This window comes from Rattus rattus, chromosome X, assembly GCF_011064425.1.
Source record: "Rattus rattus isolate New Zealand chromosome X, Rrattus_CSIRO_v1, whole genome shotgun sequence".
Classification (NCBI taxonomy): Eukaryota; Metazoa; Chordata; class Mammalia; order Rodentia; family Muridae; genus Rattus; species Rattus rattus.
Genome location: NC_046172.1, coordinates 58,588,410 through 58,614,205, shown reverse-complemented (window position 1 = coordinate 58,614,205; position 25,796 = coordinate 58,588,410). Strand labels below are relative to the sequence as shown.

Sequence of the window (25,796 nt, the reverse complement as noted above, 5' to 3'; positions counted from 1 at the left end):
ATAAAAAGAGACCAGTCATCTGTAAGGAAAGAAATTACCGGCCTGGTTAAGAGAAGTCAACTCTGAATCTCATCTCACACTGAGAGCTCTTCCTCTGCTCTGTCTTTCGTTTTGATCTTGGAACCTAGAAGGCAGAATTTTGAAGATGCAAAGGGTTTGGATTTGGGTCCTTCTTTGATGTTTGTGGTTGGTTGTCTTTTTTAGACAAAGTTTATATCCCTCATGAAGGAATTGTTCATTGTTTTTATTTGTGTGTGTGCAACACACACACACACACACACACACACACACACACACACACACACACACACACCCGGGCAGAGGTCAGGGGACAACTCTCAGTTTGGTTCTCCTCCTTCCCTCGTGGGTCGTGAGATTGAACTCAGATCATTAGATTTGGCAGCAGGGACCTTCATCTGCTGAACCATTTTGCCAGTTCAATCATGTCATTTTCATACTTTATGAGCTGATTCAATTTATGGGCATTTAAACAATAATGCTACCTCTTCAAAGGGACAAAGGAATTAAAATTGGATTTAAATTGACAAAAAAAAAAAACCTTACTTCTCAGAACAGAAAGACTACAATGAGTTTTTCCTGAAAAAGCAAAACCATATAACATTATTGATACTTAAAAGTACTAGGGAAGGGCTGGAGAGTAAACAATTGGTTAAAAGCACCCAGCTGCTCTTCAGAGGTCTGATTCAAATCCCAGCAACCATGGTGGCTCCAACCATCCGTGGTGAGATCTGATGCCCTCTTCTGGTGTGTCTGAAACAGCTACAATGTACAAAATAAATCTTAAAAAATTTAAAAAAAAAGAAAGTACTAGGGAAGGGGTTGGGGATTTAGCTCAGTGGTAGAGCGCTTGCTTAGCAAGCGCAAATATAGGAAAAATGTTTAAGTTGAGTGGTAGCTACCAATTTATGATCATGTGGGATACTTAGTAAATGACATGAAGGAAGGAATACATAGTACTATTTTATTATATGACTAGAACAATAAAGGAAAGCAGGATGTACCCTTCTTTTTCTCTCCTGGGAACAGTAGTCTTGCTTACTATTCTCCAGTGTGCAATATAATTTTCACTACAGAGAACTTTACAGGATAATTTTCCTATAATCTTCTATGTTAGCTCAGTTGATTATAGTGGGTGACTAATGGGATATTGACTAGAGGGGTTTTTGTTGTTGATTTTGTTTTGTTTTTGTGTTTTTTTGGCTTCCACAAAACTTAATTTAGGTGTCAACTTATATTTACTAACCTGTATCTCAAAACGTTAATTGGCACGTTCCTTCTATAGATCAATAAAAGTTTTTTCAAGGCCTTCTGTGCAATAGTAGGATAGTGTGCAGGTTTATCCATAGCTAGTGCTGTAAGAAGAGAAGGAAAAAGCTTCTGAATGCCACATTATCTTATTCATTACAGTTTTCAAGCAGGACTAGAACATGCATTCTCTAATGGAACAAAAAGATTCTCTCTCTCTTTCTCTCTTTCTCTCTCTCTCTCTCTCTCTCTCTCTCTCTCACACACACACCACACACCAAATTTGATAAAATCATGACTCTATAGAAGCTTTAGAAGCCTCTCTCATTTCTAGGCTGTAGGACTTTTTCAGGTTCCATTCATTTCTTCAACAATGGTAGTGAACTACTGTTTCTGTAACCATGCACAGTCACAGGTGATACAACTATATTATGAACCACAGTGAAGAAAGGCGAGCTAAGAAATAGAAGCAGATCAATAAAAAGCTGCTAATCAAAGGCAGACAACAATCTGCCATATAGTTGTTTTCTTGTTGCTGCTTCTTCCTGATGTGAAAAATAGGCTTTGGTATTGCTGCCTTAGAGAGTCTAGATGTGTCTAGGCCTTCCAGATGTGGCCAAGAAGCCTATAGAGCAGTCCCACTATATAAGGAGTGGTACTCATAGAGTATGCCTCATTGGTCCAGTTCTAAGAAACCCAAGGCAATTGTAGTATACTGGAGGCTCCCTAATACCTTCACTACCCATGCTCAAGCTCTTAAGGAAAGTTACAGGCAAAGGGGAAGATAATCAGGGTATTTCCAGCAGTAAATTCCCTAAATGGCTTTGAGGCTCGTAAGTCCTATAGCATAGCTTAAAGATTTTGAAAATTACACCGTGTTAAAATATTTCCAAATTTCTAGGGGGCTAGTGAGGTGGATTTAGTGTATCAAAAAGGTACTTGCTACCTAGCCACAGATGACGAGATTTCTGCAAATCCCTGCGCTATATGCTGCAGAAGGGCACTGCCTTCTGTATGGTTTTCAGCTAGCACCTTCACTGCATGTAGCACACACACACACACACACACACACACACACACACACACACACACACAGAGAGAGAGAGCGCGAGATGTACACTTTCCAAGTTTCTCCATACATTTTAGTAAATACTAGGCTGGAGTCATCTTTGATCATCAAAGTAGCTATTTATCATTTTTAGCTACCTACATAAAACTAACTTTCCAAAGTTTGAGCTTCCCCTATCATGCCATTACATAATTAAATTCTACATATAGACTTCATTTGAGCACCTATTATGAGCAATGCTCTTCACTAAGATTTATTAGTATAACACATAAAAGTAATTATTGTTCATGATCCTGAGATTACAATCTTATAGAGTGAAAAAGATAACTATATAAATGATTTTAATTCAAAGTAGTTTAAGAATGCATCAGAGAGTGAGAAACAATATACTATGAAAATCATCTCAAGGTCAGAAGAGAGAAAACAGTAGGATCTAAATGGGCACTGGCCTTGCACAGGTATAAATAGAGCACTTACATGCCATTATTTCAAGTGTTCTGCTTTCTAAACCAGGCATCTTCCAAACTGATTGCAGAAAGCTGTGCAGGGATGGATCATTGGTTTTGGTTTTAACTTCAAATTCATACAGCAGAAGCATTACCCCACAGTCATCACCTGAGAAATCTCCTAAAGAAAAGGGAAAGTTTAACATTTTCTGTTCCTGCAACACTAATCCTCTCTCCTATCCTATCCTAACTGGACAAGTTTTCCCATAAGGAAAAATTGATTTCACTTAGTTTGAAGGCCATCCTAGTCTCCATTGATAAACTTTCAACATTTTAATATCTATAAGCACATCACTAGTTTTACTACCCTGTAACACATTTACTAGCATTTCTGACATATTCTGAAACTTCAGCTGTGATGCTTATAACCGACCTGAAAATGTTCTGGTGCTATTGCTAAGATTCTAACCAACATGCCTGCATCCTTTGAGCTGACGCTCACTGTCATGACTGAATTAAATAGAAAACACAATGGTGCATGAATTAACAATAGATTTATGAGCAAAAAAGTTTCCAAATTTGGTTAATGTATTCTGCCAATAATGTGTCTTTGCTCTCATCATGAAAAGAATATTTCAGATGTTATGCACCATACTTGAGTTCTGTTTGCCATTCATTGAATAAATATTTGAGGCAGCCGGATGCAGGAGAATGACATGGTGGTACATGATGCCATGCTCCACACCTGCAATCTTGGAAGACTCGGTTGGTCTGAGCCTCTTCAAGGCAGCTTGCTGGTCTCTGCTTCTTCCAGGCAGCTCAGCTTGAGTCTCTAAGAGGTCTTACTGCTTATTTATGCGTGGGGAAAGAAGGATCTAGTACATTTGGTCAGTTTCAGGGACTTTCTGAAGCCACTGAGTTATTTACTTCCTGAGCATAGTTTCCCTGCAGCAGGCATGCTTTACTTTCCCTTGGAACATCCTGTTTGACCTCCCTATAAGCATCCTGTGTCTTGGTGAGCCACCCATGGGGATATCCTGTTGTTGCCTTTTGAATACATATCCTGTCTTAAATATCTAATTGTCGCATTTCCTTTAACATCCTGTGTTTTAATGAGCTTCCTTCCAAGATGGAAAGTTTTAATCCTGGAGGAAACCGCTACACAAAAGTGCCCCCTTTCTGAAAATGTTTAGGAGCAAAACTATTTCAGTTTTCTAGATTTTTGAATACTCACATTATTTATGAGATGTATTGAGAATTAGAAAAAATCTAAAGACAAAATTCATTTATGTTTTGTTATACATCTATGCAGAACATGAAGGTAATTTTGCATATTATCCTTTTCTCTCCTTTTCCCTCACTTCTCCTTTCTTCTTTTCCCTTCTATTTATTGTATGCATATGTATGTGTATAGGCACTTGGGCATGTGGCATTCGGAGGACAACTTACGGGAGCTTGTTCTCTCTACCTACCATATGCATCCTGGGGATCAAACTTGGGTTATTAGATGGACAGCAGCTCTTTTACTATCCAAACCATTTTGCTGGCTTTCCCCTCACTTTTCAGACAGGCTTTTTGGTATATAGTCAGGGTTGGCCTTTAGCCTCTTGGTCCTCCACTCCCATGTCTCAAGTGCTGGAATTATAGGTGTATACCAGTAGCGCCTTTATAATATTTTCAGTATACTTTTCTTTTGACTGTGACTGTCATATGAAGTCAAATTTGCATTTTTTTCACTTCTGTTATTATGACTGTCCTAAAATGTTTTGGATTTTGGGGAATTTTTGTAATTTGGATTTTCAGATTTCAATCTGTGAAATAAATCATAATTTATAATCACTGCCAATAGATAATCAAAAAATTTCTATATCTGTTATTATCAGTGTTGAAGTTAGAACATGATTCTCCCACAGTTATATGTTACCTCCTAAATAATACTAGCATTAAACTTTAGTGGTCCTTCCGATTCAACCTTCCAAATGACTTTTCTCTGAATACAGAGCATGATCCCTCCTTGGATCCTTTTTCAGTTGTTTTACTTGCAACATTTTCTTTCTTTTTTTTTTTTTTTCGGGGCTGAGGGTTGAACCCAGGGTCTTGCGCACTGGCTAAATCCCCAACCCCAATTTTCTGATGTTTTTGTTCTTTCTTTTCCTTTGCTCCTTGCTGACCTTCAATCACCTAGCTTCAGCCACCATTTCTAGGACAATACAATACTTGTTGGAACAGTGGCATGAGGGCCAGAATAAGAAAAACTGTCATAAGGAAGTCATGTGCATTCTTTACAGTGCATTCTACAACACGCTAAATTCAAGCTTTCATATCAAACATTTTTTGGAGCAGTCCTAGGGAAACTTTGTCCCAATAGTGATCTCTAACTTGCCTGAGGACTGTTAGTAAGCCAATGACAAAGTCAAATGATCTTTTGTTGGCTTTTTTTAGTCCTCACGTATGCCTCTGAAAGTTTAAGTTCTTTTATATTATTAAAATTAGTGCTCTAGTTTTAAAGTATATTTTTACTTTAAAGAATAAAAAGGCACCAGCATTCAAATTTAGGTATCTGGCTAAACATTTCAGCCAAAATTAACAAGAGAAGCTGTTACTTTATGAACAATGGCATTATTTTTGCCAATGTTAACAATTGAAATTTCAAGCAAATGTTTGATTTAAATGTTTTATATTTATTTTTATAGCAAGTTCCTGGATGCATTGTCTGCATGTATGTCTGTGGACTATATGTGTGCCTGATAGCTGCAGAGGCCAGACAAAGGCGTTGGATCCACTGGGAATGGAGTTATGGATGGTAAGCCACCATGTGGGTGCTGGGAATTGAATCCAGGTCCTCTGGAGGAGCAGTCAGTGCTTTTAACCCCTGAGTTTCTCTCCAGTTCAAATGTGTGAATTTTAACACACTGTCTTCATCACTATGAGATGGCAATTTATCAAAGAACATTTGAAGCTTTTTTATGAAATTAATTATATTAACAAATACCTATTACTTGCTAAAACTTTAATATATAACAAATGTAAGTATTTTTATTGGATGAATTAATATGCCAATGTTTGAACAATTTTGAAAATTACAGAATTAATATTTTCACAATGACATGTATAGAACACATTGATAAGTCACTAGTAAAAGATCATAGAGTATCAGACACTGGATTTAAATGTTACTGCATGAAAACTTACCATGTTGTTTTAATTTCCACATCACGAGAGGTTAAAATAACTATCAATTAAATTTTAGTATTGTATGAAAAATTTATATCCACAACTATCTAAAAAGATTATTAAAATGTTCCTCTCAAATGCAGTTAGATAGAAGTAGCAAGTTCTAGTGTTCAACAGTACAGTGAGGTCACTATAGTTCATATTATCCTATATATCAATCATATATTAATAACCAGAAGAGAAGAGTCTGAAATCTCTAAACAATATTACGGGGATGGAAATGTTAATTACCCTGTTTTATCAGTGAATACTGTATTGATATATGACTTATATATAAATACCCTTGAAATAAAAATATAATGAATGCTAATATCTACAAAATAAAAAAAAAAGGCCAGGATATGGTGACACATGCCTTTTATCCCAGCACTTGGGAGGCAGAGGCACGTGGATCTCCAAGTTCCAGGCCAGCATGGTCTATGGGACAGTCAAGGCTACACAAGGAAACCCTGTCTCAAACACCCCAAACACATAGACAATACTTTCTAACATGATCTGCAGATTCATCAGAATCCCAGATGGGGATATTTGCCTGAAGAAACTGACAAATTCATCCAAAAGTTTATATGGAAAGTCAACTGACACAGAATAATCAAAATAATCTTGAAAAGAATATAAAAATTGAGGTAGCTAAAAGATTTCTTGATCACAAAGCTTACTAAAGGAACAAACAGATGGGATATTATGGTACTACCATTAGGACAGACCTATACACATCAGTGAGATCTAACTGATGACCCAGAAACATAGACATGTATCTATAGCAAACTAATTTTTTCACACATATAAGATATTCATAGGGAATGACTAGTCTTTGAAACAAAAATTTTATGTGACAAGTAGATATTATATGTTAAAGAATGAAACTGAACTCATACTTGATGCCATATACAAAAATTAACTCAAACATGATCAAGCCTTTTTTTCATAGAACTGAAGAATTCTCACTCTGAAGGGACTAGATTAGTTACTGTGTAGGTAGGTTCTTATAAAATGAGGCTAACCTTCCTTTGTTTCTTATTTCACACTAGTGGATCCTTTCACCTTCTGCCATGTTATACTCTCATTACATGCCTTCACTGATTTTGAATCCCCCAGCCTCTGGAACTATGAGACAAATCCTATGGTAGACAATAGCCATCTGAAAAAGTGCACATTATATATCTCATGGGGAAAAGTAGTCACTAGAAAAAGCCACCATAAGCCACCACAAGTACATTCACTAGGATAGCTGGAATAATGATAATAGTAATAATAATAATAATAATAATAATAATAATACTGATGATGATAATAAAAAATATTACTAAAAGAGATAAGAAATTTGAAGCTCTATACGCTGCCAATGGGAATGTAAAATTGTGCAAATGCTTTAAAATATAGTTTGGCAGTTTCTCAAATGATTAAGCACAATTATCGTATGACTAGCAACTCCACTTCTAGGTACATACCCAAGAAAATTAAAGTATGTACAGATAAAAACTCCTACACAAATGTTTATAACAGCACTACTCACAATTAGCATAAGATAGAAACAAGTTAAGTGATCAATAGATGAATAAAATAGTATATTTGTAAAATGGAACATTTGATTATGAAAAGCAATGAAGTGCTGATAGTTGCTACAACATGGGGAACTTTGAAAATATGAAATAGTCCAAATAAGCCAGTCATAAACGACACATATTATATGATTCCATATATATGAAACACTCAGAATATGCAAATCTATTTGAACAGAACATACATTAGTGGTTTAGAAAATACAAGGGTTGATAAAGGTTCAAAGTTTCTTTCTGAGGTAATGGAATGTTGCCTGACTGGTTACACTTATCTGAATATAGTAAAGTCTACTGAGTTATACATTTTTTATGGATGAGTTGCATGACATGGGTTCTATCCCAAAACATTCATTCTTTCAAAGATTTAAATAAAGTAGTTTCTTTGGATGTATGTGTGTATGTGAGCAAGTGTATGCCACATGTGTGTGGGCACCTGAAGAGGCTAGAAATGGTCGCCAGATCCCTTGGTGCTGGGTTTACATGTGGCTATGACTTGCCAATATGGATGCCAGGAACTGAACTTAGATTCTCTAAAAATCAACTATTCTTGATTGTTTAGTCCATCTCTCTAACCACCCCTAACACATTCAAATTGAATCCAGTATATCCTATTATGCTTGATTTCTTTTCCTTATGACAATGCCTGTGATTTTCATTTATATTTTTGCATGCGCCAGAGACTATTTTCTTTTCTTGCTTTGCAGTGTTCCACTATACAAACACTATTCAATTTATTTAATTCATCCTTCTGTTGACATGGTTGTTTCAGATTTTTAGCTCTTATGAATAGAAATATTGTGAAGATTCTTGTGCATATTTTAGTGAATAGATACATTTATTCCACTTGAATATTTGCTTATGAGAGAGCTTGCAAAGTCATTGTTAGATGTGTGTGTGTGTGTGTGTGTGTGTGTGTGTGTTTTAAGGAAGTATCACTAAACAATTTTTCAAAGTGTTTTTTCAATGGCATGCTTCCTAGCTGTGCTCCCTATCCTTATAAACAGTTGCTATTAAAAAACATCTTTTAAAATTTATTATCATGGGTTGGGGCACACACATGCCTTGGGGGTACATATGGAGATGAGAAGACAAATTTGTGCATTTAGTTGTCCCTACCTTTCCATAGCTCCTACAGACTGAATGCAGCTCATTGAACTTGCATGGGTGGGAGACAAGTGCTTTTACTCATTTGAGCCATCTAGCTGACCCAGCAATTGTTATTTTGTTCTTCAATTTGTATGCAATATGTGGTGCTTTGAATAAGAAATGTCTTCCATGGGCTCATAAATTTGAACACTTAATCCCTAGTTGATGGTACTGTTTGCAATAGTTCATGGAATCTTTAGGAGCTGGAGCCTGTCAGAGAAAGTATGTCACTGGGGGGACAGGCTTTGAGGGTTTATGGTCTTGCCCCACTTCCTGCTCTTTCTCTCTGCTTCTTGTATGAGGATGAAAATTTGATCAGACAGCTTTCCACTTCTGCTGACAGGAATGCCCTACCTGTTGCCATGGTTTCTTCACCATGACCAACAGTATGTCCTTGAAACTGTAATTCCAAATATACCCCTTTCTCCTCTAAGTTTCTTGTGGCCATGTCATGGCATTTTTAGCACAACAGAGGGTTATCAATACATAGCAGCTCATATTTTACTTCTAATTTGTATTTCCTTGATGAATAATGATATTGAGCATCTTTTCTGTTACTTACTGATGACTTGGATATTTTTCCCTTTGTGATGTTCCCATGTAATTCTTCTGCCTATTTTATACTGGGTTGTCTTGTTGGGCTATAGGAGTACTTTTTACATTGCAATTTATCAAATTTATGTGTTGTTTTCTTCCTATTTGTAGTTTGTATTTTTTCAGTGGTAGCTTTTGACAGCCTGAAGTTTCCTTTTTTGTTATTGTTCTGTTTTGTTTTTCAAGACAGGGTTCCTCTGGGTAGCCTTAGCTGTCCTGGAACTTGCTCTATAGATCAGGCTGACCTCAAACTCAGAGAGATCTGTCTGCCCCTCCTTCCCAAATGCTGGGATTAAAGTTTTATGTCACCACCACCACTGGGTTTGACAATCTGAAGTTCTTAATTGTATCAAAGTGTATATTATTGTTATTTTCTTATATGGTTCATAATTTGCATTCTCAAGGTCATAATGATATTCCTCTACATTTTTCTTAGAAATATTACTGTTTTACACTACAATACTTCATCTTTTGAGATTGAATCTTATCATATTGCCAAGGATGGCCTTGAATTCCTGATCTTAAGTGCTCTTCCTGCCTCAGCCTCCTGAGTAGCCTTGATTACAGAATGTGCCAATGTGCTCAACCTATCTCAAGTCAATATTTATATATGGTATAATTATATGGTGTAAAGGGGGATCAAAGTTAATGTTTTCCTATATTTACATAAAATTATCGCAACATTTCAGTATAAAACAAGAGCAACATAACAGCCCTTTCCCCATTGTAAAGTATTAGATGCATTGTTGCAAAGAAAATCACTACTTGTGGGTCTATTTCCAGATTCTAGTCTGGATTCTTTGTTGTGGGATTTAAGTCCAAATTCTACCTATCATTTCACGATTGCCCTTTGAATCTCCATAAAGATATTCATATTATCCTACCAGTTAAGCAGGGATTTTGACTGGGATTCTTTAAGTCTATGGATCAAATTAGAGAAAACTTCATAGTACTAACTTTTCTAGCCCATGAACATTATACATAATATGTGTATATACATACACACACATAAATAAACTTCATTTGTTTAGGTCTTTAAATTTTTCCAGTGTTTTAAGAATGTACTATTGCTTAATTTTTATACATTTAATGGATTTTGATGCTACTTAAAGTGATATTTTAAAAGGTTTTTTCAATCATATTTTGCTAGAATATAGTAATAGAATTACTTTTAATGGCTTGTATCTACTAACCATACCAAATCACTTACTTTTTCCAACATTAATGCAAATAAAGCACAGATAATGAAAAGCACATTATCAGTATGCCTTGTGCTTATGCATATGCACATAAGCGAATGCATAAAATTTTTGAAAGTTTCAATTTGCTCTAACATGAGCAATCCCTCTGACATTGCCTTCTGCAAGCAGCCATCAGGTCTATTTCAAGTCAAAATGGACTATTTATTGTAGTATTGATGTATTGTCGTCATTTAACATATACCAAACAATAATTTTATTTGGTTGTTATCTTTATAAAATGTGTCTTTAAGTTCTCATGTATATTCCTAACCCAATTTCCCCCACAGCTTCTTAGAATTTATCACACACATTTGCATTGTAGAATCACTTTTAGTAACACATGTGTCAAGTCACAGTAGAAAGGATTATACATGTAAAGAATGTATATAATTATACATGGTATACATGTAAGAATGTATACCAATGAAAATCAAAGTTCCTAACTAGAGCACAGTATTGTGCATTCTATTTTTGTCCTTAACCTTGTGTCCAAGTCAAAACTATTTTTCAAAGTTATTTAAGTCAGCTTTCCTTTCTAAGCTCCTTCAGTATGTTTGTGCGGTTAATTTTTTATATAGTCAGATTCATTTATCACAGTGTGAATTCTATCTGTAGTCCCCTCCACTATCTGATTTATTTTATATTGTATATAGTGGGATTACTTTTTATGGTATATAGTTATATGGGTTTTAATAATATATTCATGTGTAAACATATGTGTATGCTATCGTAGCTCCTTACAAACATCCTTTGTTCTATTTCTTATATTGTCCCTTTATAGTGAGTTCATCTCATTTAAAATCCCGGCCATCACTAAAGTCATTTTTGTTTCCTATATTTTTATACATTCCAGGATGTCAAACATATGTGATTATATCCATATAATCCATATACATATAGTCTGGCAATTTTTAACTTAGCAAATACATTCCATATCAGCTTACCACTGAATAATATTTCCTTGCAAAGGTGTATCACAGTTCATTTATCCATTTCAGTTTAACTTCTGTGTTCCTGTTGTTGAAATTAGATGGCATATCCTAGGAATGGCAGATTGGTCAGTTCTCTATGACATGTGCAAAGCCCTGGTATATAGAAACAGCTCTACTTTTACAATATCTTTAAAGAGGCAGAATTCCCAACCAATATACATCCAGGGCAGAGTGTTTCCTCCACTCTCCAATACAGAAATTTAAGGCCAAGAGTCAGGTGTGGTGGTGCACACCTGTGATTCCAGCTGTCAGGAGGCTGAAAGCAGAAGAGTTTGGACCAGGTTGGGCAAATTAAAGTTGAGTGAGAGGTTAAAAAAATCTGCCCATAGAAATTCAAGGAACTACTGCAAGGTGGTCTGATTCACAGTCCACTACTAAAAGTCATATAGAAAAGGAGAGATGTAAATGGATAGAGGATTGGAAAACAGAATCCAAGAGATTCATTTTTGAAGTATTGAGCCTGACAAAGAGAAAAGTCTAGCAAAGCTTTGAAAATGGTCTTATATCAAGATGATTACAGATGGTTATTAGGAGCCAGTCAGGAAAACAAGATGATCAGTTAAGTCCAATGTGAAATGGGAGTCCTGGAATTAGTCCAGCAGTGTTGGGTGGACGCGATGATCGCACATACCTCAGCTCTTGACACAGGTGGGGAACTCCTCACATCCCATCATCAAAAATTAACTAAGGAATAATATTGGTGATACTTGTCAGAGTGAAGATGTCCTCTTCCAGGCTTAGTTTTCTGCATATTTTCATCAAGAATGGGCATTAAATTTTTCTTTCATGCTTCTCTTTCATTAAAATGAGCACATTTCTTCCTTTGTTTAATGTACACTACATTTTTACAATGCTAAATTCTTTAACTAAATACTAATTGGCCATAAATTATTCTGTTTGTATAATACTGAATTAAACATCTTAATTTTTGTTGAGGAGGAACTTCTGTACCTATCACTCAATGTAAACATAGTTTTGTTTGCTTGTCTCATTTTATTTTGTGATGAATACTCTTTCCTGATTTGGACATCAGCATCATGGTAGCCCCATACAATCAATGTCTCACATTTGTATTTTTCATGTTTTAAATCAAAATAAAATTAAACCATTTTCCTCCTCTTTTTCTCTCCTCTAGCCCCTTCTGGCTATGTTCCCTCTTCTCCTCTCATGTCCTCCCCCCATTCTCAGATGGATAAACTCTTTTTCTTTGATTATGATTATTACATGTTATGTATGTATGCATGCATGTATAAATATGCACACACAGACACACACAACACTGAGTCCATTTTTGTTGTTTCTGTGATATGGTTTCAGGGATGACCACTCTGCAATGGGCAACCAGTCAAGGAGTTCATCCTTGTAAGAGGCTGTTTCTCCTTTACCCAGCAGTCACTGGTTTCTTGTAGTTTTTTGTCTAGGGGTGGGGAAGAGCTATTCATACAAAATTGATTAATATGCTTGGAAGAATCTACTAATGAAGTAATTTACTTTAGAAAAAGATGTTTAAAATTTCCTTTCTTTAACAGGTGCAGAACTATTTGAAACATTTGGTACTGGTTCATTCAGATTGTTTCTCTTTGGGTCAATTCTGATGCATGTATCAGGAAAAAAGAGTTTTCAAGGAAAACTGTCATTTTGTCTATGGTCAAACTTACTGGCATAAAGTTATTTAAAATCACTTTTATTATGTATTTGTGTGTGCGTGCAGGTGTATTTGTGTAGAAACTTGCTATCCCCCTGCTTCTATGAGGGTCCCAACAAGGCCATCCTCTGCTACATATTCAGCTGTAGCCACAGGTCCATCCCTGTGTACTCTTGGGATGGTGGTTTAGTCCCTGAAAACTCTGTTTGGTTGATATTGTTGTTCTTCTTATGGGGTTGCAAACCCCTTCAGCTCCTTCAGTCTTTTCTCTAACTCCTCCAATGGAGATCCCGTTCTCAGTCCAATGTTTGGCTGTGAGCATCCACCTCTGTATTTGTCAGGCTCTGGCAGAGCCTCTCAGGAGACAGGTATATCAGGCTCCTGTCAGCATGCACTTCTTGGCTTCAGCAATATTGTTTGGGTTTGGTGGCTGTATATGGGGTGGATCCCCCAGGTGGGGCTGTCTCTGGATGGCCTTTCCTTCAGTCTCTGCTCCAAACTTTGTCTCCATATTTCCTCCAGTGAGTATTTTTGTTCCCCCTTCTAAGAAGGACTGAAGCATCCACATTTTGGTCTTCCTTCTTCTTGAGCTTCATATGCTCTGTGAATTGTTTCTTGGGTATTCTGAGCAGTTGAGCTAATATCCATTTATCAGTGAGTCCATACCATGTGCGTTTTTCTGTGACTGGGTTACCTCACTCAGGATGATATTTTCCAGTTCCATCCATTTGCCTATGAATTTCATAAAGTCATTGTTTTTGATAGCTGAATAATATTCCATTGTGTAGATGTCCCACATTTTCTGTATCCATTCTTCTGTTGAAGGCATCTGGGTTCTTTCCAGCTTCTGGCTATTATAAATAAGGCTGCTATGAACATAGTGGAGCATGTGTCTTTGTTATATGTTGGGGCATCTTTTGGGTATATGCCCAAGAGAGGTATAGCTGGGTCCTCAGGTAGTGCAATGTCCAATTTTCTGAGGAACCTCCAGACTGATTTCCAGAAGGGTTGTACCGGTCTGCAATCCCACCAACAATGGAGGAGTGTTCCTCTTCCTCCACATCCTCACCAGCATCTGCGTTTTTTACCTTAGTCATTCTGACTGATGTGAGGTGGAATCTCAGGGTTGCTTTGATTTGCATTTCCCTTATGACTAAAGATGTTGAACAGTTCTTGACCATTTAATATTCTTCAGTTGACAATTCTTTGTTTAGCTCTTTATTTTTGAAATAAAGTTATTAGATTCTCTGGAGTCTAACTTCTTGAGTTCTTTGTATATTTTAGATATTAGCCCTCTATCGAATGTAGAATTGGTAAAGATCTTTTCCCAATCTATTGGTTGTCTTTTTGTCCTATTGACAATGTCCTTTGCCTTATAGAAGCTTTGCAATTTTATGAGGTCCCATTTGTCAATTCTTGATCTTAGAGCATAGGTCATTGGTGTCTTCTTTAAAAAAATATTAATTTAATGTATATGAATACACTGTAGCTGTCTTTAGACACACCAGACAAGGGCATCAGATCTCATTACAGATGGTTGTGAGCCACCATGTGCTTATTGGGAATTGAACTCAAGACCTCCAGAAAAGCAGTCGACTCTCTTAACCATTCAGCCAGCTCTCAAGCCCACATTAGGTGCTTTTAAGTTTGGATAATTACAAATAAAGCTTCCATAAACTTTAATACTGGTTCTTGTGTGGCCATAAGTTTTTACCTCATTTGGGTAATTACAAAATAGTACAATTTTGTGTATTCGCACACACAGTTAGACTATAAATACTTGCATCTGTCTGTCCATCCATCTATCCATCCATTTATCTATCTTCTATTATGTATTACCTAGTTGTGTGCCTGGAGAGAAGACAGGATTTGAGAGGGACAGCTAGCATTCTGCCATACTTTTATTAATTAAAATCACTGAGACTATGTATGGAGGTCTAAGCAATGCTCCAGCCTTTTAGATTCTAGTATGAAGTTTTTGTTTTTTCCTTTTTTCCCCTCAAAATCATTGGTATCTTTGGAGACGTGACTCACATATCCCAGCTGTCTATTCTACAGCAAGAGTCTTCTAAAAATCATCTTATATGAGAACACAACAGTACTCACAATTTTCTTGAGGTAAAGACCCCAAGCTAAGTCATAGATTACCCACAGGGACTCAAAAGTAGATGCAAGGTCACAGGAACTATTATTTGACTCTTTGGGTGGGTTAAGTGTCCTGCTCTACTTTAAAAATGATCATTGAGAAATCCCCCGGTACTGAGCAGTTTTTGATCTTTCGTGTATTGTGAGTGTTAATCATTTCCCCCAACATCTGTTTCCTGCTTCCTCTTTTTACTTCCCTACTTTCTTTTTCCTCTTACTCTTCAACTCCTGCATGGTATCTAAATTCTTCTTCACTGCCACCTTCACAGATATCCTCTTTCCTGCCTACATATTCATGCTTATCCTCTCCAGAAGTTCTTCCTTACCATCCTAGTATAAGGTATTTTTCAGATACTTTTTAAATTGTTTTTTATGCTCAAGTTTTTTTTATTAAGTTACTTCGGATTTTCTACTTAATTTTCTTTAATTACCAGATAATTTTATTTTACTTGTATGTCTTAGAATATATTCAGATTTTTCTTATAATTAGTTCTGTAGCTGTTGAAAGAAGCACACATAAAACAAGACATGTTTTTGTTCTTAAGATGTAGCATCCATTTTCAGGTATTGTTTTTATAGTTAGTATGTTATATTTTGACTTTTGCTGTTCTTATTTATTTAAATGACTGTCATAGATTACAAAACAAATTAAATCTTAGAGGTTTATGTTTATCTCTAATTACTAAAATCTGTCAAAGATATCACATACGCACAAAGAGGAAACAACAGGCCAATAATCTCTAAATCCTATGAAACATAATTCATCCACATATTAAAATAACATCAAAATAATGACAGACCGTGACCAAATAGGTTTTATTCTAGAAAACCTATTTTGATTTAATTCCAGGAAATCTATTATTATAATTCAGTATACTCATAGTTTAAAAGAAAAACATGATTATTTCTTTAGAGTGTGACAAAGCATATAATTCAACTCAATATCCACTGATTCAAAACAATTCTAAAACATGAACAAAGTGTAAAAAGCCAAAAATCTACTAAGGAAACAGGAAGAAGCTATTCTATTGACATAACAATTTTGATAATCACAAAATTTAGCAGTATATAATATTTGATTTGAAGTCTACTGTTAAATTTGATTAAAGTGAAATCTAATGATGTAAGAGTAAAAACATCATGTTAGCCAATAATGGCCTGTTTTTAAGTTTAATATTATACTTTCTTAGAAACTAAGTATTATTCTCACTACTAGTTTGGAATAAAAATTCTAACATACACTATGGAAAAATTCTAAAAGAATTATTTTACTCATTATGAAGTACAGTGCAAACTTCTGGTAGCCAAAGTTTCTAGTGACTTTATTATTCAGATTATAAACTCACTTCTGTTTGTGGTACTGGGGATTAGACATAGGACCTTCATGCACACTAGGCAAGGACTGTACTACTGACCTACATCCTCAGCATAAATTCATTTTGTAAATGTGTTTGCAAATCCACTTCCCATTGTACCTGTTTGCTTCAGGAGATTCCAAACATTTTTGCATTTCTGGATCTGCTCAAGTGCCATTCTTAGTAACTTGTTCTATATATATATATAAAAAAGAGATAATATAAGCAAAAGAACTTAATATAATTTCAAATTTCATTCACTAAAATAGCAGAAAAGATAAACAATAATTGTTTAGTCAACCATTTGCAATTAGTATAGAAATACTAACTTTCAAATGTTTTCTTCCTTATTGTACCAAGAAAGTGAGAATTAATAAAAAAAAACCTTGATCATTACCAATTTCTTTTTTCTTTACCAATTTCTTTAATAATAAACATATTTCCCCTGGATAGGAGTATGAGGAGATTCATAAACTCTTCCAAACAAAACAAAAATAACTAATAAAAATTATAAGATAAGCATGTAAGGCTGAGGGTAAAGTAGTATATGTTAAGAACTTGCTGATGTGAGGTATTGGTTCCATGCCCAGAAATTTTCCTCTCTCTCCTCCCAATAAAACCAAACAAAATGAAATCACATAAAGTCATAGAAATTGCCCAGAGGGTATGTATGTATTTGCACCCACAGACCTACTATCAGGAAGAGCAGTGAAAGCCTATACATGTGAGCCATGACATATTTAAATTAATACTCATGTCACTGTGGTGTAAGCACTGTTTTAATCACATATGGCCAAGTATATAGGTTGGGATTCTTAGGAGGTCCATGACTGCTGGACTTTTGCACCACTAGGTCTCTATTATAAGTGTTATAATACAAATAGGCACAAGTGAGAGGCCTGGTCTTCTCCTCTACTGAGACTGTATTTATAGGGCAAGGGCAAGGGCAAGGGCAAGGGCAAGGGCAAGGGCAAGGGCAAGGGCAAGGGCAAGGCAAGTTCAAAGTACTTGGTCTCAATTGTTCTGATGTCAGTAAGCTTGGAGGGACAGTTTCCATGCCAGGAGACACACAAGACAAAATACCGAGGGACCCAGAGCTGAATATCTGATATAAGTCAACCACTATCCTATCCTTGCCCCATATCTGAAACAGTGGTTAGGATGAAGCCTGGTCTCCTTGAACCACACTGTGGAGTGAACATTGAGCCATTATACTATGGGAAAAACAGAGCTCAATGAACTATGCTAGTCAATTTACTAAAAATTACAAAATGTAAACAAGATAGAAGAATAGTTAAGAACATTTGCTATTTTTGCAAGGGACCTAGGTTTGATTCCCAGACCTCATAGAGCTGCTTATCACTGTCTGTAATTTCAGTTCCTATTTCTGGTCTCCAAGACCACCAGGCAAGTATGTCAACCACATGCAGGCCAGCATATGCATAAAAAATAGAAATGATTTTGTCAAGGCCCAGATGTTACATTTAGCAAACATACATTTCAAAACAGCTATTTTAATATATAATTAATATATAATAAACAGAAGCCACATTTAAAGAAGGAATGTATAAGAATGTTCATCAAATATATCTCTATTAATTAAGTCACACAAATAAAAATTCTAGATTATGCAAGAGAAATTAGGAACCATTGGTTAAGAGCACTTAGTGTTCTTGCAGAGGACCCAGGTCTGGTTCCCAGCACACATATCAGGTAGTTCACTACCATCTATAACTACAGTTCCAGAAGGCCTGATGCTCTCTTTTGCCCTTCGTGGACACCTGCACACACATAGGGCACGTACAGATAAGCAGACATACATATGCGAGTGCTCGCAAACATGCATGCATAAATTAAGGAAAAGATATATGAGAGCTACAGAAGACAAAAAATAAAATGGCAGTTTAACTACGAAATAATAGCAATTGTCAATGTATTAAAACTATGTGTTAAGAGACAGGGTGCCACACTAGTTTAAAATAGAGTCTAAATTCTGTCTATAGGAGACGAGCACTATATCTAAAGACACATACTGAAAAAAGGTTGAAAAAGGCTATGAGTTAGATATTTCTATACCTCTAAAAACAATAAAACTAGGAAGAACAAGACACCTTTAGTCATGGGAAAACTGTGTTTTTCATTTCCACCACTGATGTAGACTGCATTACTCTTCCACTGTTCACCTAGAGCATTGTCAGTCACATCTGTAGCCATGTCTTTCTTAGAGACAGTATAAAGTTTGTATCCATTGTCTACTTCAATGAGATTCTGACAGTCAGTGGATTCATCTTGACAGGGGCAATGGCCTAGAAGGTGCCATGAAAAAGAGCTTTTATTTCTTTCTTGATTTCCTCAACCACTCATTCCTCATTCACAGACACTTCTATTGGATCTGTTCCTTCTGACCTATCCTCAGATGTTTCCACAGACCCTGAACAACAAGGAAACAGACAACTCTGACTGAACAAACATCCCATACCCTCTTTTCTAGGTTCCCTAGAGACACATCGCCCTAAAACAAGCATGAAGCAGTCAGAGATCACAATGACACTATTCCTGCTCCACCATTGTCTCTAACTTTTCTTTTTTAATTAAATCAAAACCGGGAATGTGAGCATTCTGTCTAAGCTCCACCCCCACAGTTCCCTGGCAACAGCAGGTATGCCTGACACTATAAAAGGGGTTGCTTGCCCCTCCTCACTCTATTGCTCTCTTGCTCCATCTTGTTCTTAATTTCTTCTCCCTTTGTCCCTTCTCTTCCCATTCCCCATCCCCCTTCTCTCCACATGCTCATGGTCCACCTCCTCTAGTCTTCTATTTCTCTACCCCCCCACTTCTGCCCTACTTCCCTCTTAACTTCCCTCCCCTTGCTCTGAGTAAACTCTTTTCTATACTATACCCTGCTGTGGCTGGTCCCTCAGGGGGAAGGAACGTCTCAGCATGGGGCCGCTGAGGCACCTCCTTTCCCATACCTCATCACACCTCAATAGAGTATAATCCCCCCCTCTCTTTATCTTTTTTAAATACCATTTTTATTGTAATTTTTCATATTTATTAAATTGGGTATTTCTTATTTACATTTCAAATGTTATTCCCTCTCCCAGTTTCCAGGTCTCTTTATCTTTTTATCAACACAACATGAGTGCCGAAACCCAGGACACATCCTCGCTTTATCTTTTTATAAACACAACAAATAATATATTAGGAAATACTAGGCCATGGCGAGGGACAGCTAAAAAGAAGAGGCTAAGCCAAATATAACATTTACTTAGGAAGGTTCTAACCATTCTAAACCTTTGAAATCAAGATTCTCCCAAAATGGAGGAAAATATTTTCTAAGGGGAATAAAAATAAACGTGTCATGGAAAAGAAAAATACCAAACAGCACACTTAACCCTCATCTGTTCTATGAAGACTGCACATTACCTGTTCATAAGTTGTTGTAGCTTTTCTTCCTTGCTCTAGATCAACTGCAGCTGCTACAAGTAAACATGTTTTCTGTGCAATCAGTAGTCCTTGATCCGAAGGACAAAAAAGGGACAGCTGATAAGAAATAACCAGAGCATCAATGAATAGTGAGAATTCTGTCAGGTGAACACAATCAGAATGAAAATCAGCAACATCTTGTCTGAATGAGAAAAACCACATGTTGCCATAAAAATGATATGGACGATCACCCTGATTTACAGTTTTAATTTTATATTACTTTTCATTGTTTTTAGCACCTTCCTAGAGATAAAAAGCGTCTCCTCTTCAGTTTTCTTTCTCAATGACAAGTACTGTCATTTGGCCCTGAATGCCTATCTAGCAATTTACTTCTTGGGTGATGCTGTCATTTATGGGTGATTTTCCCCCTGGGAAGTAGTTTTCCCTTTATACTGAACAGAGCCCAAATCAGTACTTAAATTGTTATGCTTGAAGGGGACAATGTCAAATCTAGACAGGCATTAAGCATAACCTCATCATTAACCCTTGTCCTCTAGGTTTAGGAAATACTCAGAGCTTTTTACTATAATAAAACTCTAGGCCACTTTGGTGTCTACATGTCAGTCTTACACAAGCATTGTCATAAATGTCAAAACTAAAATGGACTTATCTCTTCTAATTAAAACTGCATTTATACATAAGCTTGCAGACATTTTATTTTACTAGTGCTGGTGATTGAGCCAAGGACCTTGTGCGTGCTAGGTAGGTATTCCACCACTGAGTTACATGCCTGGCCCTCCAAAGACTCCACAAACATCCATGGATAACAATCGTGGCCTTCCTGGAATTAATAACATTTTAAGTTGTCCAATCTCTTTAGGTCTTGGGTTACTTAAGGTGAAGAAACGGGAATCTTCAGCTCATTCCAGCTTCAAAATTCTGAACATTTTATGGTCTCAATTTGTCAGATTGGGATTCTTGCAAATGCAGCCGAGGTATTTTCTGTAACCCTCTGCTTCCATTGCCCCATCAGCACTTGAACCAATTTCTAACTTTTTAAATGTCTACTTTGGAGGCAAATGACTATTTTTTAAATGCTTAAAGATAAATAGTAACAAATTCACAAATTCTTACATATCGAACCTGTTCTAGGAAACTTAAATAAAGGAGGTTCAAACTTCTTACCCCCTTTTCAATCCTGGCTGCTACATTTCTACACACTTATTTGTGTGACCTTTCCTAATGTGCAGTAGCTTGTAATATTGGAGCATGTTCATTCTAAAGATACTCATGTTTTAAATGGGACTCTGGAACTCCATATCCCTTCAAAGGCATAGGAATAGTTCTATACTGGGTAGAACTCTATAATGCAATGAGACTTTATAATGAACATTTTTTCTTCTCTTTTTTAAATTATTATTTATTCACATTACATCCTGCTTATTACCCCCCTCCTTGCCACTCCCTACCACAATCCTTCTCCCCATTTCCTTCCCCTTCTCCCCTGAGAGGTGGGATCCCAGGGTGTCCCCCAACCCTTGTGCATCAAGTCTCTGCCAGATGTGGCTTACCTTCTCCCATTGAGGCAGACAGGACAGCCCAGCTAGAAGAGGCAACAGCTTTTGGGATAGCCCTTGCTTCATTTGATCAGGACCCACATGAAGACCAAGCTGCACATCTACTACATATGTTGTGGGAAGGGAATTACGTCCAGCTCATATATGCTCTTTGGTTCATGATTCAGTCTCTGAGACCATCCCAAGGGTCCAGATTAGTTGACTCTATTGGTCCTTCCCCCTTCAGGACCTATAATCCATCCATCCCCCTATTCTTCCATAGAGTATATAATGAATATTTGTGATGAGATTTACCTTATAAGAAATCATGAAAAAGTTTTTCATTTTCTCTAGATCCTTCTCAGATTGCAGAGCTAAGTTCCAAGCTGAAAGTTAACATGAAATAATGTAATTGTGAAAAATTAACTGTTTAGTCTATACCACCATGGTCTCTACTGTCAACATTTTCAATGCTAATGTGCTGATAAGGAGGTTCTTGGGATTAAGTATATTTTAACTTAAAATTTTAAATATAAAATTAATTTCAAAAGAAATTAAATAGGTCAATAAAATATATAGGAAGTTGACTTTATGCTTGTGGGAAAACTTTTTGCCAAGAAAGTTTGTAATTCCTATCACGTCTGATTGTCCATTCTAAGTAAATACCACACAAGGCACTGTTTAATTTTTTTAAAGTTCCAAAGTTTGAGATGTAAAAAAAAGAATTCTCAGTACTAAATCTATCTATCTATCTATCTGTCTGTCTGTCTGTCTATCTATCTATCTACCTATCCAGCTATAATAATAATTAAAGAAAGTGGCCATAAATTTGAAAGGGCATGAAATGTTTATGGGGCAAGGGATAGGAGAAGATGGAGGGAGAAAAAGGAAGGGTAAATGATGTAATTATATTTTCAGTTAAAAATACAGAAAAAAGGAGAGTCAACAAGTGGCAACTGAAAGTCACCAACTCATCAACTGAAAGTGGTAAAAGGAAGATAAATTTTAGGAAATGTCAGACTATATTAACATCAATGGTTAGAGTATTTCTGGAATATTTTCTATCTTCCAAAGGTTAGTAGAAGCCCCAACTAGGTAAACCAACGTAAGTGAGAAAAATACCTTAACCTTTCCAAACCTTCAAAAGGTCAGAGTCATTAAATCTTTCTATATTTAAAAATGTTTACTTTAGAAATTTCTTAGAATTTGTATTACTTATTCCCTTTTACTAGATCAAAAGCTCAAGAAATAATTTCATAAAACAGTAACAGGTTCATGTAGAAGCAGTCCACACTGTGATAGTTTTAGTTAATAGGTCTTAACAACCTCCATAATTTTATATCATTTTTATTAATTTAGTCTTAGAAAAAGAAAATGGCACAATTCAGAATTGTGTCACTTGATGAATTCTAATAAAATAACCATATATCTGCATCAAGAAAGATTTTGTCCATTATCAGAAAACTGCAAATTTCTTTCATGTTCAGGCTCTTTTCTTATGGTAAACACTATCTTGACTTATTTCCTTAAGATTATTTTCTCATTATTTAAATGCTAAAGGCACAGCAACTTCTGCACGCATGAATATAATGCACTGTGATCACAGGGTAAACCTCGCTGTTTTTCTTTCTTACCTCTTAAACAAATCACTATTTTGATTTCGAAAACAAAATCAGGGTTGTGTATAAATGTAACTGGTGTATAAATTGAATCATGCATATGTACTCTGGCTGTTTTTGCTCCAAAGTATATGTCTGAGATGTATCCTCATAGTTATGTATATTTTTGTATTTTTGGTAGATCACATCAGAGAATATATTCAGCTTCCTAGAGCAGGTTTAGGAAAATAATTTGTGAAACTAAAGTTATAATTCATCATTTTGTTTTTTGACCACTATCCATACAGAAGGAAAAAAGTTAGCATAGAATACTTCGTCCGAGTAAGATACATAAACTGTTTCATATAAAATCCTTAATAAATAAATGATCCTACATAGGAGCTGTATACATTCCTAGTTTATATACAAGGAAATAAAGATTAAGCAAATTATACATATATACCATAGCTTCAAAAGAAAGAGACATAATCTATTATATCAGAAAATTTTCCATGCTCACATATTTTTTTTTACCTATTTTCCTGAACCAATTGGCATCATTAACCATAGGATCCAAAGTTGAGGAAGTGTCATCAAAATGTTGAGAAAATTTCAGGAGTGCTGTATCGAATAGGAAAATAGGATAATTATCTTGTATGCTAGCAAAGTGTTTAATCATCCTTTAAAAACAGTGTGCATCTAGAAAGTTTATTTCTGTGAATATGTATATGGTTGCATATCAAAATAATCCAAATGAGGAAAAAGCACTACTAAGCTCCATGAAGGCATTAACTCAAACTTTGAGGGGACAAATATATTCTTAGAGAGAATTATAAATGTAATTATTACAATTATTCACTACTTGAGGCACATGCAAGGAGATAAAGAATGGGAATAATAATTAAAACACTAAAATAATTCTTAGTATGGCTGAATCCCTGGGGTTCAATCTCTAGCACCAAACAAAACACCCTAAAATAATCATAGTATCAGTAGACTGGCATAATATTTACTTAGCTTCCACAGTAAATACAATGTAGACCCAGAACATGCCCCATCATCACCAGAAAGCATTTATTACTTACCACATGCTCTTCTGAAAAAAAGAATACCAACCAGCAAAGTTTTCATTTGTAAAGCTTTGGCTTTAAGCCATTTTGCTTTGTTTATAATCTGTATTTGAGGTATAAAATTCACCTATTACCATAACTGGATTAAAGTTTCTAAGGTGTTCTCAAAAATGAGAATACCATTTGAACAAATGGGACACCATCAAAGAAAGCAGAGTGCTGGTAAAAAGAATGTGATGGTGCTAGGCACTAGTTTAAGGAAGTCAACAGGAAAGATTACAAGGAGACAGAGAACAGGAGAACGCACAAAACTTTTGTAAATAGGTAAAATAAAAGAACAGGCAATGCAAGCTTAAATTAAGAGGTCATAAAAACCAGCACGGGTTTAGAGAATTTCATTTGTCTTGAATTAATTTTCACATATGTAATCATAGGACAGAAAATTAAAATGGAGGGAAGGATAAAAGGAAGAGAGAATGAATAGAAAGAAAGAGAGAGAGGAGGGAAAGAGCACTAGGAAGGCAAGTGTCTTTAAAACAAATTAGAAGTAGATGCTAGCAATGTCCAACACTCCCCTTCTTGTGGATGAAAAAACTAAAATAGATTCCTGTAATAAACATTAATGAAGTGTATGAAATTTAACTAAAATATTAGGTTAGACTCAGTACATTCAATATCTTTGGAGAATTTAACAGAGGACAGAGGCAAGATGAAGGACTAAAAATAAGCAAGAACATAATTACCTGTATCCAAGTAACTCAAAAGTCTATTCATTTCTCTCTTTCTAAAAATTAAAGAAAAAGAAGTTTTTAAATTGTTATAACATTTACTGTAGAGAAATAACTGAAAAAAAAAACTATTTGCGTCTGAGAATTGGGCTAAAAACGCAAACTGTACAGTTTCTAGTTCAGTGAAAACACACTTGCTCCACTGTAAGATATGGTTCCTACTCATAACCAGTGTTCTCCCAGTTTTTCTTGACAAATGATTCCAATAACTGATAAGGCATCATATCATGTTACAAGGTTATAGTATTTGGGAGCAGGTGGGACCTCTGTGATATATAATCTCTGGATCCTCTTTAAAGATTTCTTGATTTTATGTGCACCATGCGTGTGCAGTGCCTTGAGAAGCCAGAAGAGGGCACTGGATCCTCTGGAACTACAGTTACAGGTGGTTGTGAGCCACCATGTGGGTGCTCTGCAGGAACCAGTGCTGAACCATTTCTCCAGGCCTCTGTTCTGTTGTTGGCAGTGTTGACTTGTTTTGTTTGTTTTAGGGCAGTAATTCAAACCTTTGTTAGAAGTAAAATTCTTTTTTTATTGGATATTTTATTTATTTACATTTCAAGTGTTATCCCCTTTCCTTGTTTCCCCTCCAGAAATCCCTTATCCCATCCTCCCTCCCCCTGCTTCTATGAAGGTGCTTTCTCACCCACCCACTCCTACCTC

The 25,796-nt window shown here is 35.9% G+C and overlaps 1 protein-coding gene across 1 annotated transcript; it reads right to left on the bottom strand.

The window, feature by feature from the left end:
- Positions 1-581: 581 nt before the first annotated feature.
- Positions 582-25,127, bottom strand: LOC116887922 (testis-expressed protein 11-like). Its single transcript, XM_032889388.1, has 8 exons — positions 25,089-25,127; positions 23,810-23,896; positions 21,993-22,063; positions 20,122-20,238; positions 16,816-16,888; positions 2,813-2,962; positions 1,265-1,373; positions 582-597 (listed from the first exon to the last, which is right to left on the bottom strand). Exons 1-8 carry the CDS (start codon positions 25,117-25,119, stop codon positions 582-584), a joined length of 654 nt encoding a protein of 217 aa, XP_032745279.1. The 5' UTR covers positions 25,120-25,127.
- Between the last annotated feature and the right edge of the window lie 669 nt (positions 25,128-25,796).